Here is a 21827-nt window from a genome sequence, read left to right on the forward strand (position 1 = left end):
AGCCAGCACGGATTTGTGAAGGGTCGGTCTTGCCTTACAAGTCTGATTGAATTCTTTGAGGAGGTGACCAAGCATGTGGATGAGGGTAGAGCAGTGGATGTAGTACACATGGATTTTAGTAAGGCATTTGATAAGGTTCCCCATGGTAGGCTTATGCGGAAAGTCAGGAGGCATGGGATAGAGGGAAATTTGGCCAAGTGGATAGAAAACTGGCTAACCGGTCGAAGTCAGAGAGTGGTGGTAGATGGTAAATATTCAGCCTGGAGCCCAGTTACAAGTGGAGTTCCGCAGGGATCAGTTCTGGGTCCTCTGCTGTTCGTAATTTTTATTAATGACTTGGATGAGGGAGTCGAAGGGTGGGTCAGTAAATTTGCAGATGATACGAAGATTGGTGGAGTTGTGGATAGTGAGGAGGGCTCTTGTCGGCTGCAAAGGGACTTGGATATGATGCAGAGCTGGGCTGAGGAGTGGCAGATGGAGTTCAACCCTGCGAAGTGTGAGGTTGTCCATTTTGGAAAGACAAATAAGAATGCGGAATACAGGGTTAACGGTAGGGTTCTTAGTGTGGTGGAGGAACAGAGGGATCTTGTGGTCTATGTTCATAGGTCTTTGAAAGTTGCCACTCAGGTGGATAGAGCTTGTAAGAAGGCCTATGGTGTATTAGCGTTCATTAGCAGAGGGATTGAATTCAAGAGTCGTGAAGTGATGTTGCAACTGTACAGGACTTTCGTTAGGCCACATTTGGAGTACTGTGTGCAGTTCTGGTCGCCTCACTTCAGGAAAGATGTGGAAACTTTGGAGAGGGTGCAGAGAAGATTTACCAGGATGTTGCCTGGAATGGAGAATAGGTCGTACGAGGATAGGTTGAGAGTGCTAGGCCTTTTCTCATTGGAACGGCGAAGGATGAGGGGTGACTTGATAGAGGTGTATAAGATGATCAGAGGACTAGATAGAGTAGACAGTCAGAAACTTTTTCCCCGGGTACAAGAGAGTGTTACAAGGGGACATAAATTTAAGGTGAAGGGTGGAAGGTATAGGGGAGATGTCAGGGGTGGGTTCTTTACCCAGAGAGTGGTGGGGGCATGGAATGCGCTGCCTGTGGGAGTGGTAGAGTCAGAATCTTTGGTGACCTTTAAGCGGCAATTGGATAGGTACATGGATGGGTGCTTAAGCTAGGACAAATGTTCGGCACAACATCGTGGGCCGAAGGGCCTGTTCTGTGCTGTATTGTTCTATGTTCTATGTTCTATGGCTGATTTGATAATCCTCAACTCCACTTTCCTGCCTTTTTCCTATAATCCTTGATTTCCTTACTGATTAAAGCTCTATGTGTCTCAGTTTTAAATATACCTAACCACCCATTCTTGATAGCCCTCTGTGAGAAAGAATTCCACTTCCCTCTGAGAGAAGAAATTCCTCTTTATCTCTGTTTTAAATGTATGATCCCTTATTCTGAGATTATGCCCCCTGCTCCTAGACTCTCCCACAAGGGAAATAACCTCTGTCAGCATTTTATATGCTTCAATAAGGTTGCCTCTCATTCTTCTAAATTTGTCTCATAAGACAATCCCTCGAGACTTGCTGGCAGCTCAATGAACTTCTCTGGACTGCCTCCAATGTCAATCTATCTTTCTTTAAACCTGGGACTCCAAAGACAGTATTCTAACTGCGGTAATATTTGTGCCTTGAATGATTTTCACAAAACCTCCTTATTTTATGTGTTCCATTCCCTTTGAAACAACAAAACATTCCATTTGCCTTCCCTATTACCACTAAGTTCAAATGCTTGTTTTTTTTGTTGTTCATGCATGAGAACAACCAAATCTCTCTATTCTGTAGTTTTCTCCAATCTTTCTCAATTTAAATAATATTCAGCTCCTCTATGTTCTCCTGGTGAAAGCCATAACCTTATATTTCCCACATTATGTTCCACAGTGACATCACTAAATGCATCAGAACATGTTTAATCTAATCAAGGCCCCATTGTCTTACTTTCCAGTTTAAGTTATCCTTTATTGTGGATCTAATGTGCATAACTATCATTTCATCTTCAACACGGTGGCTCAGTGGTTAGCACTGTTGCTTCACATCATCAGGGTTCTAGTTTCAATTCCAGCCTCGGGCAACTGTTTGTGTGGAGTTTGCACATTCTCCCTGTGTCTGCGTGGTTTTCCTCCCACAGTCCAAAGATGTGCAGATCAGGTGAATTGGCCATGCTAAATTGCCCATAGTGTTAGGTGCATTAGTCAGAGTGGGGTGGGTTGCCCTTCGGAGGGTCAGTGTGGACTTGTTGGGCCGAAGGGCCTGTTTCCACACTGTAAGGAATCTAATCTAACCTTTTTCTGTTTACCATCGTCTAGGTTCCCTGTCTCACTAGGTCTTTCTGCTCCACAAACACCTGATGAAGGAGCGGCACTCTGAAAGCTACTCCTTCCAATTAGACCTTTTGGACTATAACCTTATGTTGTGTGATTTTTAACTTTGTCCAACCCACTCCAATACCGGCATCTCCAGATTATGTCTTTCTGTTGTATTTTTTCCTTATATCCTGGCTTTGTCTAGCGTTTGTTTCTCACCTGGATTTGTAGGACTTCTTCATGTGAATAGCTGAGTCCTTCTCTCATGTGACCCACTCAAACATATCTTAGTGAAGAAGATAAACACAAGACATATATAAAAAGGAACTGAAAAAGGCTGTTCGGCCCTTCAAGCGTACTCTGTCTTTCGATAAGACAATACTCCACTTTAAATATTAACATTAAAGATAACATAACATTAACATAACTTTAAAGATTTACATATTAAAGAACCAAAACCAGCAAACCCATTTGAAAAGATGAAAGACTTAACAATCTAGGTTTGTTCAATATATTATTTCAGCTGCATGATACTGTAATCTTTTGCTATAAATGCTGTGTCTTATGATCCTGTCCCACGCGTCACCTGATGAAGGAGCAGTGTTCCAAAAGCTAGTGCTTCCAAATAAACCTGTTGGACTAGAACATGGTGTTGTGTGACATTTAACTTTGTCCACCCCAGTTCAACACCGGCTCCTCCAAATCTTCACTTTAAATGTTATGATGTTTCCTAGTATGGTTCAAACCAAATGTGAAATATCAGTATGGAGAAGAAAAACAATCTCCTGCATGAGTAAATGTAGCGAGAAGTGAGATGTGTTCCCATGAGGTTCATGAGAATAGTCCCAGCAATGAAAAACTTAACATTTGAGGTCTCTGCTCTGTGGACTTTAGAAGGATGGGGGGGGGGGTGGGATCTAGATTAGATTCTCTACAGTGTGGAAACACACCTTCATCCCAACAAGTCCACACTGCCCCTCTGAAGAGAAACACCCCCCCCCCCCCCCTATATTTACCCCTGTCTAATGCACCTAACACTACAGGCAATTTAGCATGGCCAATTCACCTAACCTGCACATCTTTGGGTTGTGGGAGGAAACCCATGCAGACACAGGGAGAATGTGCAAACTCCACATAGACAGGTGGGAATCGAACCCAGGAACCTGTTGCTGTGAGGCAGCAGTGCTAACCACTGAGCCACCGTGCTGTCCATCTAATTGAAACATACGGAAAACTGAATGGCCTGGAAAGAGTGGATGTTGGGAAGATGTTTCCATTATTAGGAGAGACTAGGATCGGAGGGCACATTCTTAGAGTAAAAGGAAGACCTTTTAGAATGGAGACAGGGAAAGCTTCTTCAGCCAGAGTGGGAAATCTATGGAATTCATTGCCACAGAAGGTTGTGGAGGCCAGGTCATTGAGTATATTTAAGTCAGAGTAAGTTAGGTTTTTGGTTGTCAAAAGGATTGAGGGTTAAGGGAAGAAAGGGGTTGAGAAACGTATTAGCTATGATTGAATGACAGAGTAGACTCAATGGGCTGAATGGTCTAATTTCTGCTCCTATGTCTTGTGGTCTTATTGGTAAGCTCGTAAAACATAGGATCAGAAGTAGACCATTCAACCCATCGAGTTTGCTCTGCCATTAAAAGAGATGAGGTAATGCCTGATCTAATTGGGGCCTCAAATCTCTTTTCCTGCCTCCCCAAATTATACACACAAACTCTATGTATCTAGAATAAGATTTGCACACAATGCCTACTTTATACTATGGAATGAACTGCTTGAGCAGTGTTTCCGTGATTCTGTTTTGTGGTATTGTGAATTTCTTGGCACAGCAGTGCCTTAATCAGTGCTGTAACATTAAGATATAATGTGCTTAATATTAATCTGAACAATTGGGAAATTAAGAATATTTTAGCAGTGTGGTCATACATAAACATTTTAGCTTGTTATATTCTTCAGATTTTTCTTTTAGGTCAATATTAGTTTGCCATTCCAGTGGTTTCCTGCTATTTTTAATAAAGTTCGATTTGATAACATCACCCAGAGAATAAATCTCCAACTTTCAATATTAATAGTGCAAAAATGTAATTATTTCAAAACCTCTCTTCTCAAAGCTATTAAAATCCTGAAGTCACTGAAGGAATAGGTAATAATTTATTTTCATTAACACCAACTTTTCTCACTCATAGCAAAAATCGGAAGTGGCATTAAGCTGCATTGTGAAAATGTGATCTGTGTTATGTGGGGGATAAAAAGGTCGAATTTGGGTTGTGTATAAATTCGCACGTATTGAGCAGACGGTCTCAGCCGTCATGTGCCACCATATTCTGTTTAACTGCTCAATGGGCAGGGTACCCTGTTCCAAAATAAGTCACAATTTCATAACTCTCCAAGTAGCTTGCTATTCTCTCTCAACAGCGTTCAGTCTCCTCTACCAGATAAATGGCTGGAGCTCACCTTTCTTGCAAGTAGTTTACCGTACAAATCAAATCCTAGCCTCGAGGGGCGGAAGCTAATAAAACAAAGTCTACTTCAAATTGTTGCAGTGTTCAGAATTAATTGATGTAACTGTTAACCTTGGCCGCCTTTTGCACAGGATCTGATTTGCATCCTAATAGGTCATCCAACAGCAGTGGATTTCTTGGATGATTGGACTGAAGTAGGAATCCCTTGCGTTCTATACACTACATAGTATATGATTGCTGAACGATCATGAGGATATTTACTTGACGTGCTATCTTTTTCTTGCCTTGTAACAATTTAGTGCGCACACTTGTATAGGAAATAATTACCACAGCTTCCAATGGTGTTAAAATGATTCTAATTTCATGATAAGCATCTCACCAGCTGCTCAGATTACTGTTTTAATGCTACTTGGTGCATTTTAAAATTACATTTGCTCAAGTTTGCAAAATGGATGGCATTTGTTTTCATACAATGCCAAGGAAAATCAAAACTGGATGTGGGCTCTGTGCAGATTCTCAAAGGCACAGGATTCATAGAGGCTTCGCCATAAAATTTGATTTTTAAAAGCATTATCTCATACTTAATGGTTATTGAGTTTTAATGTAATGCTGCTGCTGCACGCACTTAGTTTTCTGTTTTGATGTGTACTGCTTTTGCTGAAAATACCTGGCAGGAGCTTTAATTAGTCACTACTGAAACATGGCTGGCGTGGACTGGTTGAACCGAAAGACCTGTTTCCATGCTGTATGCCTCTATGACTATGACTCTGTTGTTCCCCATGCACAATAACACGAATAGACCACTCGAATGTGCTCTGCCATTCAGTAAGATCACAGCTGGTCTGTTGACTCTACATTCCCACCTAACACCTCCCCCCTCAATAACCTCTGTTTTAAAAGTACTCAACGACTCTGTTTCCACCTCTATTTGAGTTCTGAAGACTCACCACCCTCTGTGCGAGCAAATGTTGTTTCATCTCTGATTTACATCCTTGTTTCAAAACAGTGACCTCTAGTTCAAGGTTCTCCCAAAGAGGAGACATCCTTTCCACAACCACCCAGTAATAACCTCCAAGATCTCAGGATCCATGGTATGAAGGTGGCTTCACTTTCCCTGCAGCATGGACATGTTGGATACTATACTGTTGTTGTTTCTCATAATGAGAATATTGACTGCTGCTGTCCCCATTTACTAGAAGTTGGTAGTTGTAAATTCCATCTTTTGGCTCTAAATTTCACTCTTTCCCATTATATGGTGTTGGGATCTGCATACTTGCTTTATTCTTTTGGAGAATATATATGGCCATTGTTAGTTCAGTGGTTGAATTTCCTTTGTCGGTTCCTTTGACAATTAGGGAAGTTTTTCCCACAGTCACTGGGACCCTTGGCAGCATGGGTTTTCCATCAAAAGACCAGTAGTTGCAAAACCCTGAGCAATCCCATCCAGAGAAATGGACAGGAAGTTGGGAGGACACCTCAATGTGGAGACTCCCTCCCAATCCATCAAAATAACTACTGGTGATGGAAAAGGATGGAAAGCTTCTGATTGGAAGGGAAATCCCTCTGTTGATGGCGTGGGGCCATGCTATGCTCCCTGCAACTTCCAGTTTGGGAGATGTGGTCTCTGGCTCTGAAGGCTCATAACCTGCTGCAGGAACACCGCCTGCACTATGCTTCCCCTTTGGATAAATACCTTGTAATCTCTAAATAGGCTTTTAATTGGTTAAACTGGCAGCTTGCCACATTACAGTGGGCAGCACATCCATATTCCAATATGCCTGAAGTACATTCCTCACAGCAGGAAAGCACCAGGGAGTCACGTTGACCTGGTTTTCTTGTATTTTTCCAGTATCCTTACCCCCAAGTCCACTATTCAGGGCTGGAAAAATCTTGGGCTTAAATTCCCATTATTGATTCCATGGTCCTAATTATCATTCTCAAATGAACACAGTCCCCTTGATAGCTTAGGTTTAATGTCTCTTTTCAAATAATGTCTCATTTGTGCGGTGTAAAATGTGTGATTTCTTTATTTTAGTATCACCTACTTTGCATTTTTGGATTTTCAACTGGTGACTTTTGGATTTTCCATGTCTATGAAGGGGTTTAATGATTCACTCATAAGCATTTCCGTAGCCATCGTGATTTTTTTTTCTTAAAAAGCTACATGAGAAAGAGAGAGGGAGAGAGAGTTCATGGAGGCTCATGGTGTTTTTTTCAATAGGCTTTTTATGAATAACCAGAATAAATGTGAATATGATTAGGCTCCAGTTAGAAGATTCTAGAATTTTGTTTCTGGCTCAGAGTAAACACCCATAGCTTGAAGAGAGACATTTGGGTTGTCAGTGTTGCAAAGGTTTTTGGCTAAAGCCTGAGGTGTAAATTATTTGCTCCTAAAGAAGGGAGATAGTTCAGAACTGCTCTAAAATAGATTACCTCAATGTAACAGCATTTCCATTTTAAAGTTCTAGTCCAGAAGTGTTATAGAGTCATAGAGATGTACAACATGGAAACAGACCCTTTGGTCCTACTCGTCCATGCTGACCAGGTATCCCAACCCAATCTAGTCCCACCTGCCAGTACCCGACCCATATCCCTTCAAACCCTTCCTATTCATATACCCATCCAGATGCCTTTTAAATGTTGCAATTGTACTAGCCTCCACCACTTCCTCTGGCAACTCATTCCATGCATGTACCACCCTCTGAGTGAAAACGTTGTCCTTAGGTCTTTTTTATATCTTTCCCCCCTCACCCTAAACCTATGCCCTGTAGTTCTGGACTCCCTGACCCCAGGGAAAATACATTGTCTATTTATCCTATCCATGCCCCTCATGATTTTACCTCTATAAGATAACCCATCAGCCTCTGACACTCCAGAGAAAACAGCCCCAGCCTGTTCAGGTACTCCCTGTAGCTCAAATCCTCGAACCCTGGCAACATCCTTGTAAATCTTTTCTGAACCCTTTCAAGTTTCACAACATCTTTCCGGTAGGAAGGAGACCAGAATTGCACACAATATTCCAAAAGTGGCTACCCAATGTCCTGTACAGCCGCAACATGATCTCCCAACTCCTGTACTCAATACTCTGACCAATAAAAGAAAGCATACCAAATGCCTTCTTCACTATTCTATCTACCTGTGACTCTACTTTCAAGGAGCTATGAGCCTGTGCTCCAAGGTCTCTTTGTTCAGCAACATTCCCTAGGACCTTACCATTAAGTGTATAAGTCCATAAGTGTTTGGTTAAAACTCTGAAGGAATTATTTGAAGCTGAAAAAAATCTGAGCTCAGTTATATGAAGATTCAAGGAAGAGGCTGCCAGATTCTCAAGACTGAGAGTTGAAGCCCCATATTGATTAGACCCTATAGATGTGAGAGAAAAGGGAATTCTCTCTAGTGAAAACTGTAAGGAGTGCTAGAATTAGAATTCTGACAGTTTGGAAACAGCCCAACACCTACCCTCCAAAGAGTAACCCACCCAGGCCTATTCCCCTACCCTATATTTACCCCTGACTAATGCACCTAATCTACACATCCCTGAACACTATGGGCAATTTAGCATGGCCAATTCACCTAACCTGCACATCTTTGAATCGTGGGAGGAAACCGGAGCACCCTAAGGAAACCCATGCACACACGGGGAGAATGTGCAAACTCCACACGGACAGTCACCCGAGGCTGGGATTGAACCCAGGTCCCTGGCACTGTGAGGCAGCAGTGGGAGCCACTGAGCCCACTGCTGTTGGGATTAATGGGATTGTATTTTACCCATGTATTTGGGAAACTTTAAACAGTGACACATCAAAACTTGGAGCAGAAATAGGCCATTCAGCCCTTTGAACCTGTTCTGCCATTTGATACCATCATGTTTGATCATCCAAACTCAGTATCATATTACCACTATCTCCTTATACCCTTTTTTCCCTTTAGCCCTGAGAACTACATTGAACTCCATTAAATTAAAATGAATAAATAAGGATGAGGTTTATCAAGAAGTGATTTTCGTTCTCAGTTCTGAAGAAGAGTCACTGGAACTGATGTGACCTGAGTTTTTCCAGCAATTTCTGTTTTTAGATTAGATTACTTACAGTGTGGAAACAGGCCTAACAAGTCCACACTGACCCACCGAAGAGCAACTCACCCAGATCCATTCCCCTACATTACACAACGGGCAATTTAGCATGGCCAATTCACCTAACCTGCACATTTTGGACTGCTTTCTCCCCTTGTTTCACTTTTCTTTCCAATAATTTGTCACTACATTTCCTGCAGACATTTTCTCAATTGGCCTGTTCAGAAATGATATGGTGCAGAGCAGGTGGGAACTTGAATCTGGGTCTGCTGACTCAGAAGTAGGGACAATACCACTGTCTCAAAAGACTCCTTGATCAGGCAGTGATTCCTTGGGGAAGGGACGTGAAGCAAAAAAAAAAGACATTCTTGACAACCACGTTAAAACAAATATAAGTCCAGTCTATTGCATTAGGCACAGCTCAAAGTGTGAGATGGGGTCTGCTACTTTTGAAGTCCATATCTGTACACTCACTCATGAGACATGTGTAGAAGGACTTAAGCTGTTAAACTTTTGTTTCACAGATCCACCGACTCCAATAGCTCCTCCTCAGCTCAATTCTGTCGGGGCGACATATTTATGGATCCAGCTGAATGCCAACTCCATTAGTGGCGATGGGCCCATTATCCAGCGGGACATTGATTACCGCAGCACGAGTGGGAGCTGGACAGACATACAGCCAGTGGACAGCCATCAATACAAAATTGGCCATTTGGACCCTGACACCGAGTATGAAATCCGAGTACTTCTCACCCGCCCTGGGGAAGGTGGAAGGGGAGCTCCTGGCCCTCCTCTCATAATGAGAACAAAGTGTGGAGGTAAGACCAGAGGTCAAAGGTGAAATCTGATGATGAACTTGACAATCAGATGAGGAAAACTGTCATCATGTCAATTTGTCTTTGGTTCAGGCATGAGGTCAGGATCAATCTTCTGCTTTCTAATCTAATACTGAGTAAATACTTTCATTAAGTTCTTCTCCTGGTTCAATATTTAGATGATTGAGTCGTACAGAGCTGGTGGAGTCTGAGGTTTGGTTAAATATAGAGTTGGCTGGATACAGGTGGCAACACATAGTTGGCATTGCCACCCCTGGACTAGTGTGCCACCTGCAGAGTGTAAAGCAAACAGACAGCTTCTCAGTTTTGCAGCTGATCAGAATCACAATTAAACCCGATTGCATGAGAGAAGGAACAGCCCTTTAGCTGGAAAAGGATATCAGTCTTCGGCCTTTTTCCAGGCAGACTTAGCAGTTGCCCAATTAATCAATGAGGTTTGGAAATTAAATGCTTTATTAGCTTCCTGGATCAGGATAAATGGTGAAAATGCTGTGGAGCATGGAATGTAGGGACAACAGCGAGCAATTTAAGAAACTTAGAAAAATGTACATGCTAAATGAATTAGCCTGTTGCAGCTGTGGCATCTGAAAAGCACTTACCTCACCTAAAGCCACTTTCCAGCACTTGATGTGTAGCCCTGTTGATTACAACACCTCAAGTGCATATCCAACAGTGCAATTTTCCCATTTTAGTTTAAAATGTGGGGGTCAAGTGTGTCAGGGTGGTGACTAACATGCCATATCATCCACCAATCTGCTCATTAAGAGCTGACAGGCAGAAGCTAGAGGAGCTTCACAGACCTCAGTACGGAGCATCCCAGGTCACTTTTAGCTGCCAACCAATCAGAGACCGGAAACCTGCAGGTCCTAATGTCCACCTTGTTGAGACCTGTTTACTGGGCGTATGAAGTGAAGTAATTTTTTATCCTCTTCACATGGAGTAACAGTAATGAGGAGAGGGAGGGTCTGGGTGGGATTGGGGTGTGGGAGACAAGATCAAGAACAGGTGGTTTTCAGAGGGCACTCCTTATTTGGGAAACTAGCCAGGTCTCTGGGAGGTCAGGTAATCGGGGTGGTGGTGATTTGGATAGCATGGGTGATATTCGACTGGCAGGGTATGGGAGGCTGTGTCAGTTACAGAGGGTTGGAGGGGGTGGGTGCGGAGGGGGTGGAGGGGGTGGGTGGGGAGGGGGTGGAGGTGTGGGTTCTGGACCAGAAGATGTAGATGAGTGTCTAACTTTCTCCACGTAATTATTTTACTGAATTTCATCAGAACACTCTGAATTCTTCAACTTAAATGGATACTTTCAGAAGGTTCCAAATATGGATGAATTGTGGAATCTTCAATTTCCCAGGCATTTTGGTTGGAGTTTGCTGCAATGGGGGTTCCACAGGTCCCCATGTGTAATTCCCATTTACATTGGAATAACAAGTACATAGACTTTCAAAAACTGATTCAAACACCGAATGCTGGGATATATAATCTCCATATCTGGCTCTGAAATGCATATGCGATGCTGCTAAATTCTACAATATGCAGAATGTCTTTCTGGCCTAATGACCGTCATCTTGTTCTCGCAAAATAACATTCACATCGTCATGTGATAGTGCCTACTTGCAGTATGTAATGACTTCTTTAACTGGTTATTCAGGCGATAGTTTGCCTTCTCCAAGTAATTAGAGATAAACCTGCTACTTTTCATATCTGGAAATGTGGTTGATTAGCTAATTTGTGAGTACATACAATCAATGACCAGAGCAGGATAGACACTGTCCCCTAATATAGCCTGGGTGGGCTCTATTTCTGCATCAAGCTTGCAGGATGAGTAGATGACAAGGGCCCTGTTTATAAAATTGTTGATTAGCCTAGTTGCATTGTGTATTGAACTGTGCAACTACAAACTGTATGCTGACCAGAGAATGCGTGTTTGTGGTGGACAGTAATTGAACACCCTTTAATAGATTTTTCAGCTGACGCACTGGGGAAAGCTGTTCATAATAGGTAGAGTACAGGCTGTATTCAATAAACCTGCACCAGCAAACCCAAACCAGAACATCGACTGTCAGATCAATCTGCTTTCACGATTGGCAGCACTTGCTGAATAGTTCTGAGAGTGCTAATAACCATTTTCAGATAATCAGACAAGCACATTACACAGTTAATTTATGCTAACTAAAAGCATCATGCATTTATATTGTTACAACATGGGGTAAACTCTCCTGCTTAATTTAAACCAGCAACACAGAAAAGATTTATCCAATACAGTTATCTGTGAAAATTCGAGAGGCCAAGAACTATTTAAAGTATAACAGAAAATAATTAACTGACAACCATTTACAACTCCTTCCTCTAACAATCTTTTACCTTCTCCTTCGACAATACTAGTCTGATAAAACCCCCAATTAAGACTTACAAAACAGAACGTTTTATCTCAAAACCAGACAGCTTTGAGTCCTTCTCTGTTTTCCTGTCTTCTTTTCTTCTGCTTCATAGGTTACTGATCAGTAAAGATACCTTTAAGAGAGTTATTTTTCAGGCAGTCTCTACATGCTGGCTTGGTAGTTCTGATGCTTTTAACTTTCTTAAAGGTAAAGTACACCCACATCTTCATAACAATACACAGGGATAAAGTTAAAAATCACACAACACCAGTTTATAGTCCAACGGGTTTAATTGGAAGCACACTAGCTTTCAGAGTGCCACCTGATGAAGGAGCGGCACTCCGAAAGCTAGTGTACTTCCAATTAAACCTGTTGGACTATAACCTGGTGTTGTGTAATTTTTAACTTTGTCCACCCCAGTCCAACACTGGCATCTCCAAATCAATAGACAGGGACTCATTCTCTGCAGACCAAAGGAATATGTTCAAGCCTTGTGCCTCTCCTGATGACCAAGAGGTTTCGGGACCTCATTATTACCTGTTGCTTACTCAGGCAATTCATAGTCAACTTCACAACCATTTTCCCCTCGAGTATGCGTTTTTCAAGTGAGGATTATTGCTGTGTTTGAAGTTTTGCATTCTTGCATTTGGCTGGGTGAGTGGAAAATGGAAATGTTTGGCAGCCTTTAACACTGCCTGGTTTCATATATGCAGTGCTGAATATCACATATGTCTCCATTTGGTGTGGAATATCACATATGACTCCATTTTTACAAGTGCAATGCTGTGCAACAAGACTGACTTCATCTGTACAGCGCAGTACAACACAAGGCCCTCCATCAAACAGCTAATTATCTAATTTGCAATGAATTCATTTGGATTCTTTTATTATTCATGCATTCTTATTCAGAGTGCCCTGAAGAACATATTTACTTATTAGTTGAATCTACAGTGTCCTATTACATTTAAGTGGAGCCATTTCACTGTTGACACTTAAAATATTTACTCAACACAGATGATAATGTGATGTGTCTATGGATACTTATATTCTTCAGCGCTGAAGTCACATGAGCACGGACTCTTTGTGGGCTGTAGCAGAGACTGGTACCTCAGCTCCCAGAATTTTCTTTAACTTTTTCATGGGATATGGCAATAACTTGCAAATGTCAGCAATTGCTGCCATCCCTAATTACCCTTAAACATTGTCAGTCTTTTCTAGTTCATCATCTAGTTCATCAGAAATGAGATAACGAGAATCCAGAGAAAGTATATTCCTGTTAGGGTGAAAGGAAAGGCTGATAGGTATAGGGAATGCTGGATGAGTAAAGAAATTGAGGGTTTGGTGAAGAAAAAGAAAGAAGCATATGTAAGGTATAGACAGGATAGATCGAGTGAATTCTTAGAAGAGTATAACGGAAGTAGGAGTACTTAATAGGGAAATCAGGAGGGCAAAAAAGGGGACATGAAATAGCTTTGGCAAATAGAATTAGGGAGAATCCAAAGAGTTTTTACAAATACATTAATGACAAAAGGGTAACTAGGGAGAGAATTGGGCCCCTCAAAAATCAGCAAGCTTGCCTATGTGTGGAGGAGCTGGAGATGGGTGAGATACTAAACAAGTATTTTGCATCAGTGTTTACTGTGGAAAAGGATATGGAAGATACAGACTGTAGGGAAATAGATGGTGACATCTTGCAAAATGTCCATATTACAGAGGAGGAAGTGCTGGATGTCTTGAAACGGGTAAAGGTGGATAAATCCCCAGGACCTGATCAGATGTACGCTCGAACTCTATGGGAAGCTAGAGAAGTGATTGCTGGGCCTTTTGCTGAGATATTTGTATCATCGATAGTCACAGGTGAGGTGCCGGAAGACTGGAGGTTGGCTAACGTGGTGCCACTGTTTAAGAAGGGTGGTAAGGACAAGCCAGGGAACTATAGACCAGTGAGCCTGACGTTGGTGGTGAGCAAGTTGGTGGAGGGAATCCTGAGGGACAGGATGTACATGTATTTGGAAAGACAAGGACTGCTTAGGGATAGTCAACATGGTTTTGTGTGTGGGAAATCATGTCTCACACAAACTTGATGGAGTTTTTTGAAGAAGTAACAAAGAGGATTGATGAGGGCAGAGTGATAGATGTGATCTATATGGACTTCAGTCGGGTATTCGACAAGGTTCCCCATGGGAGGCTGGTTAGCAAGGTTAGATCTCATGGAATACAGGGAGAACTAGCCATTTGGATACAAAACTGGCTCAAAGGTAGAAAACAGGGTGGTGGTGGAGGGTTGTTTTTCAGACTGGAGGCCTGTGACCAGTGGAATGCCATAAGGATCGGTGCTGGTCAACTACTCTTTGTCATTTACATAAATGATTTGGATGTGAGCGTAAGAGGTATGTTTGCAGATGACACCAAAATTGGAGGTGTAGTGGACAGTGAAGAGGGTTACCTCAGATTACAACAGGACCTTGATCAGATGGGCCAATGGGCTGAGGGTGGCAGATGGATTTTAATTCAGATAAATGCGAGGTGCTGCTTTTTGGGAAAGCAAATCTTAGCAGGACTTATACACTTAATGGTAAGGTCGTAGGGAGTGTTGCTGAACAAAGAGACCTTGGAGTGTAGGTTCATAGCTCCTTGAAAGTGGAGTCGCAGGCAGATAGGATAGTGAAGAAGGCGTTTGGTATGCTTTCCTTTATTGGTCAGAGTATTGAGTACAGGAGTTGGGAGGTCATGTCGCACTGTACAGGACATTGGTTAGACCACTGTTGGAATATTGCATGCAATTCTGGTCTCCTTCCTATTGGAAAGAGGTTGTGAAACTTGAAAGGGTTCAGAAAAGATTTACAAGGATGTTGCCAGGTAGGGAGAGGCTGAACAGGCTGGGACTGTTTTCCCTGGAATGTCGGAGGCTGAGGGGTGACCTTATAGAGTTATACAAAATTATGAGGGCATGGATAGGATAAATAGGCAAAGTCTTTTCCCTGGGGTGGGGGAGTCCAGAACTAGAGGGCCTAGGTTTAGAGTGAGAGGAGAAAGATCTAAAAGAGACCTACGGGGCAACATTTTCACACAGAGGGTGGTACGTGTATGGAATGAGCTGCCAGAAGAAATGGTGGAGGCTGGTACAATTGCAACATTTAAGAGGCATTTGGATGGGTATATGAATAGGAAGGGTTTGGAGGGATTTCGGCCGAGTGCTGGCAGGTGGGACTAGATTGGGTGGGGATATCTGGTCGGCATGGACGGGTTGGACTGAAGGGTCTGTTTTCATGCTGTACATCTCTATGACTCTATGATTCTATCTGAGTGATGTCAGAAGCCTTGTAGGAGAGGAGAGTTCACAATACCCTCTCTATGCCAGGGAGAATTAAGAAGTTGGCATGTGGCTTTGCCAGAGTACAAAGATTCCCAGAGCTGGAGAAAATTATTGACTGCACATAGATGGCACTTTGGAGCACAGAGATCAACAGGGCAGAGGTACCCAAGGGGCAGCTCCTCTATTTGTATGCAATTTCTGTTGGCAATCTACTGAGCCAGTGCCTTGGCAACAGGCATGACACCTTCATCCTGAGACGGTATTAGCATTCCTGCTGTCCTCAGGCTACCAAGGAGAACCAGATATTTGGGGACAACATCCTCTACTCTTGACCCTTGATGCCCTCTCTGCCACGAATGTGGGGAGGACAGGCAAGTGATGACGGGCGGGTACATTAGCGTTCTTAAGCTCTTGTCCAACATTATGAGGAAGGTGTAGCTGGCCAGACTGTAGTTTTTGATAATCTGAAAGCAGAAAATCAGAGAGGGAAATCATGAGGACCATGGCGATACCCTCAGCAGATTGCACTTAATACTGAACGACAGGATAAGGTTGAGTTGGGCTGCAAAAACGTCCAGGAGACAGGATTAAAACCATCATCCTGGTGATCTCAGCAGTCTCTGTCACAACTGGCCCTGTGCTGCCCAACACAGTCTTCTCCGATGGGCCTGAGCAATGGAGCTGTGTTTACCCCTTGGCAGTTCTACTCTCTGCCTGGGGTTCTGGGGCTACTTTCCCCTGCAAGAGGGAGAGAAGAATACCAATGGATATGTTGCACTATGTTTGCATGACATGCATGCTGTATGTAAATATTCAGAGGTACAGATAGACTGTGAGAGATAGGTGTGCGGCTGTTTTTTTAATTGGGGGCTGTCTGAGTATAAAGAATGTAATGGCTGAGCGAGAGAAGGATGGTGCACTGAGCAGGAAGAGGGTGGCACTGTAGCGGATTGACGAAGATGCATTGACTGACATTGACCACTGTGGTGAGGTCTTTCTGGCACTACTGTCAGGGGATTAGGACCAGACCCCAGATGCTAATCACCCTGTCCAGCTGTCTCTACCCCATTCCCAGATGTTCCTTGAGAACCTCTGGCCCATGCAGAAAAATAGCCTCGCAGGATTAAAGCTTCCACACTGCAACTGAGAATCTGGGCCTCCCCCCTCTCTCTCGCTTACTCCATCTCTCTTTCTCTCTCTATCATCTGTTGCTGCATTTATGTCATTTTTCCTAATAGCCAATTTTGCCTCAGATGGTGGTTTCTGATTCACCAAGGCTCCCTTTGTAACAGGGTTAGACTGCCTTGAAGAAGCCTAGTCTGGTTGGAGTACACCATAAGTAAGCATGTTGCTAGGCCCTCTTGCTGAGGACTATGCCAGCCAACAAAAGCTGGTTGAGCTTGGATTGAACATTGAAATCAAATGACGAGGCAGCACGAAACTTGTACATCAGTAAGATCTGATGAGGGCATAGTCATGAACTGGGGCTGGCATGCTCAAAAATGGAAGCAGTTCAATTTTTAGCCTTTTGTATCCAAGGAAGAGATTGTGTTGCTAAACATTAGGTTTGTGCTTTCAGCGCTTTCAATGGCCGGAAAGTATTTTTTTATTAAATTCAGTGTGCCAGCAGACTGCATTGAAATGTTCATTGTTCAACAGCTCATATGAGTGACTTCACTCGAAAAGAGTCCAACCCTTTGCTTTGAGTGTGTAAGCTGAGAGAGAAATTCTTGGATTTGACATGAATACGGTCGAACAGCAAGAAATGTGGGAAAGAGTAGCTTGGTCACAGATAGGAACATGAGGATGTTTTTTGAAGTACTTAAGCTATGTTACTGGCCTAATTTAAATTTTAACAAGTTCAATAAGATGCTGACTCTGAAGCTTCTTTGCTCTCATTGTCTCCATTGGGACACAAGGGGTTGGTCCCAATGCATCATGGGTTTCTGAGAATCCTTATAGCAGTGTATAACTTTGTACGCATTATTTTCTTTCCCTCTGAAGATTTCCTCTGCTTAAAGGGATCATTTCTCAAAGATTGGTCGCTTTCTGGTATCTCAACCAAGCGACTGCCTTTGGTATGTATGCCTAAGTGCTGGTTGCTGATAGATTATTTGTACGAGTACACAAATAAGAGAATTAGGAACAGAAGTTGGCCACTCGACCCCTTGAACCTGCTCCACCATTCAGTAAGCTCCTGGTTGATCTAATTACCAGAAGAAATAAGAACAGGAGCAGTCTGTTCAGCCCTTCGGGCCTGCTCTGTCATTCAACATACCATGGCTCATCCAACAATCCGCATATCCATTTGCCTGCCTTTTCTGCAAAACTTTTGATTTCTCCCAATTCCTGCCTATCCCCCAATGACCCTTCAGCCCCTTGTTTATGAAGAATCTATCAGAGTGTACCTTAAAAATATTCAGATTCAGCTTCCACCGCCTTCTTAGGAAGAGTTCCAGAGACTCACCCCAAAGGGGACAACACGGTGATTAGCACCGCTGCCTCACAGCGCCAGGGGTCCCGGTTCAATTCTAGCCTGCGGCAACTGTTAGTGTGGGGTTTGCACATTCTCCCTGTGTCTGCTCCAGTTTTCTTCCACAGCCCAAAGATGTGCATGTTATGTGCACTGGGCAACGGAAATGCAGGGTTAAAAGGTTAGGGTAGGAGATGGGTCTGGGCAGAATGCTCTTTGTAGGGTTGTGTGGGCTCAATGGGTCAAATGGCCCACTTCCACACCGTAGAGATTCTATGGCTGTCAGCCCTTAGGGAATATGTTTCCACACATCTTTGACTTAAATAGGAAGTCCTTTGATTTTAAACAGCAATCACTAGCTCAAGAATCTCACACAGAGGAAACATCCTTTCCCCATCTCAGGGTCACAAATGTTTTGGTGCAGGAAGAGACCAAGTTGCCTACAGGAACTCATTAAATGACCATTCTTACCTGTTGCCAATTTCCTGTTCTTTTTCCCTAAACCCATGCACGTTATTTTATCCAAATAATCACCCAATTCCCTCTGGAACTGAACCGACCTCCACCACACTTTGAAGGATTGCATTTCTTACCATCATTACTAATTTAAAAACTTTTAAGTAAAGTTTTTTCTCTCATCAGTCTTCTACCCTGTCAAGACCCTTCAGAATCTTATTTGTTTCAATCAAGTCACCTCTATTTCAAACTCCAGCCGATATAATATGAGCCTGTCCACATTTTCCTCTTTAATAACCATACCTTCTGTTCCTTTCTCCAACTCGTGTCCATGATTTATAAAAGGTTGAAGCCATAGCACCTAGACCTGCAGCTTTGCACTTGGTATACTCTGTCTCCTATTAGCTAGCCAATCATTCATAGAGACTACAATAATGACGCTTATTGAGAGGATCTTTTGCCACAATCTGCCGACAGCACTCACTGGATCACCACACAGATTGGGAACTCTAGTTGATTCTTGCATTCCCAAGGGAGCTGGACTCTCACTACATCAAGCAGCAAACAGCGCAGTGAAATAATAACAGAGAAAGCAGGAGAAATGTATCAGGTCTGGCAGCATCTGCAGAGAGAGAAATAGCATTGCTATTTAAAAGGCATTTGGATAGGTACATGAACAGCAAGAGTTTAGAAGGATATGGGCCAAATGCTGGCCAATGGGACTAGATTAATTTAGGATATCCGGCATGGGTGAGTTGGACCGAAGGATCAGTTTCCTTGCTATACATCTCTATGACTCTATAATTCCAAGTTCAATACAATTCTTCTGCGGAACTTGCATGCAGTCAAATGTGGAACACAAGTGTCTTGGTGTCAGACTGGAGAAAATTCATAGTGACTATCAGAGAATGATGTGGAGGTGCTGGTGTTGAACTGGGTGGACAAAGTCAAAAATCGTATGACATCAGGTTATATTCCAACAAGTTTATTTGAAACCGCAAGCTTTCAGAGCCCCCGCTTCTTCCTCAGGCAGTTAGTGAGAGAGAATACATCGGACACAGAATTTATATAGTAAAAGGTCAAAGGATCATACAACTCGTGAATGTATTGAACAAACCTAAATGCTTGTTAAGTCTTTAATGAGTTACAATAGAGGCAGAGGTTTCAATTGATTAATATGTAAATCACGGGATTTCTTTCAAGTCACTTCCCCAGATAACTTCAGGTTTTATCGGAATGAAGGTGATACCTCAGGTCAGACAATACATTTTAGATGTGATGCCACGTTTCAAGTCTGTATCTCATCCTGGAGCCAGCCTGGCTTTCTCTCCAAAGTAGGAATTTATAAAATGCCACATTCACTGACTGCCTACAGATTGTGTGCTTTTTGAACCAAATAGAATGTATCTGCTAATACAAATCTGCAAATGCAAATTCACTCCAGTGAGTTGTGTGTGTGTTTGTATGTATGTGTGAGAGAGAGAGGGAGAGAATGTGTGGGTGTTGGAGGATGTGTGTGTGAGGAAGAGAGAGTGAAAGTGTGTGTGTCTGAGTGTGTGTTAGAGAGGGAATATGTGTGAGTTTGAGTAAAGTATATGTGTGTGAGAGCATACGTGTGAGTGTGTGCGAGGCTATGTGTGCTTGAGAGTGTGCATGAGTGTGAGGGATTATATGCCTGTGAGAGAGTGTGAGTGTGTGTGTGTTGGAGGATGTGTGTGTGAGGAAGAGAGAGTGAAAGTGTGTGTGTCTGAGTGTGTGTTAGAGAGGGAATGTGTGTGAGTTTGAGGAAGTATATGTGTGTGAGAGCATACGTGTGAGTGTGTGCGGGACTATGAGTGCTTAAGAGAGAGTGTGCACAAGTGTGAGGGAGTATATACTTGTGAGAAAGTGTGAGTGTGTGTTTGTGTGAGGGTGTATGTGTACATGTGCTTGTGTGTGTGAGTGTGTATAGTGTAGTGGGGTCACCTGTAGTGTGACATGAACCCAAGATTCCAGTTGAAGCCATCCTCATTGGTCCCGAATTTGGCTATCAGCTTCTGTTCTGAGTTGTTGCGTATCACGAAGTCTGCCTTGGAGGTGTTTACCTGAAGATCCAAGGCAGGATGTCCTGTCAGACTTGTTGGGTTTATTTTTGACTGAGTGCAACCATTATTATTTAGATTTTGAGCAACATCCTATTTGACATTCTTGAAACAATCTGTTGAGAGAGATATTAATCCCCATCTCTGAAGCAGGTGGGACTTGAGCTCAGGCCTCTTGCACTTTCATTGTTTAGTTAATTGTGAATCATACAGTTAACCTCCATGTATTAGTTTTTGATGTGAAGGAAATCTGAGCAAAGCCGAATTCTGAACACTCTCTAGTAGGAAGAAGATTGCTTGCCATTACAGATTTTATTTTTGTTTATACACACGAGCTGTGTGAAGCAGATATTGGTCACCAAGGAGCACGTGACATGTTAATAACTGGCTTCAGGGGCTGTATGAGGCTGATAAGATAATGGCAAAGTAATTAAGTTGGGTAGGAGTAAAATGCTGCCGTCCTCAATAGTGGAATCTGTAGCAGCAGTCATTTATGAAGAGAATCATTGCACCTGTTTAATTACTGTGATAATTGTACACTTTAAGCAGTTCGCCCAAGGGTATTGCAAACCAGATTTAAACTGCAAGCACAGCCTAGCAGACAGTTAATAATCTTAATGGTTTCAATCGTGTTCGGATAATGTAGCAAGTGCAGCCAGTCAGAGACCTGCATGCTGCAAGTGAACAGGTTGAACCTGTGTACCTCTTTCCCCCCCCCTCCCACCCACCCATGGAATATGCTGCAATAATTGTTATGCAAAGAAATTATGCCAAATTGGTTTCAAATTACAGAAGATGTGTAATAACAGGTTGTGACACTAATGTGTTAATGTGTTTTATTCTCTCTGCTTCTCTTTGATATCAAGTTCAATGACATGTGTTTCCTTATGACAAGGCAAGTTGGCAGCATGGTAATTAACCATTTAAAGTTTTAAAAAAGTTGTAATTTTTGAAGACGGGTTGTTATGTAATGTAGTGATGCCAGACAACAATAATAATATATCCCAGGAAAACTGCGCAGGTGTTGTAAAGCCAGGACATAATTTTCAGCAGGGTACAATGTAGGTGACAATTTTAAAGGGCTCTTAGATTTCTTAACATAAGGTCCAGTCCAGTTAGCGTTTTTGCTTGGTGTGCATGTCCATGGGCGTTTGAAGGCAACAGGTAAAGTGAATACAATGATTAAGGAAGCATATGGGCTTATTGCCTTTTACTAGTCAATTAGCATTGAAATCCAAGAGCAAGGTGATTATGGTGGAGCTTTATAAGAAGTTAGTTAGGCTACAGCTAGGGTATTGTGTACAATTCTTGTCGCCATATTATGGGATTGCACAAGAGACGGTGGAGTGGAAGGTCATCAGGACATTGTCTGAGCTGGAGCAATTCA

At 42.6% G+C, this 21827-nt stretch overlaps 1 protein-coding gene across 7 annotated transcripts in view; it reads left to right on the forward strand.

The window, feature by feature from the left end:
- Positions 1 to 21827, forward strand: part of LOC122548881 (receptor-type tyrosine-protein phosphatase mu) — a 903264-nt gene that overhangs the window by 385588 nt on the left and 495849 nt on the right. For all 7 annotated transcript variants that reach the window (XM_087986678.1, XM_087986679.1, XM_087986680.1 and 4 more), the window contains exon 7: positions 9422 to 9715. In XM_087986678.1, coding sequence (XP_087842804.1) covers positions 9422 to 9715 — 294 coding nt within the window. The remainder of the gene's footprint in view (positions 1 to 9421; positions 9716 to 21827) is intronic.

This window comes from Chiloscyllium plagiosum, unplaced genomic scaffold (genome assembly GCF_037043375.1).
Source record: "Chiloscyllium plagiosum isolate Xiang-an unplaced genomic scaffold, Cpla_swu_hap1 HiC_scaffold_4, whole genome shotgun sequence".
NCBI classification, from domain to species: domain Eukaryota; kingdom Metazoa; phylum Chordata; class Chondrichthyes; order Orectolobiformes; family Hemiscylliidae; genus Chiloscyllium; species Chiloscyllium plagiosum.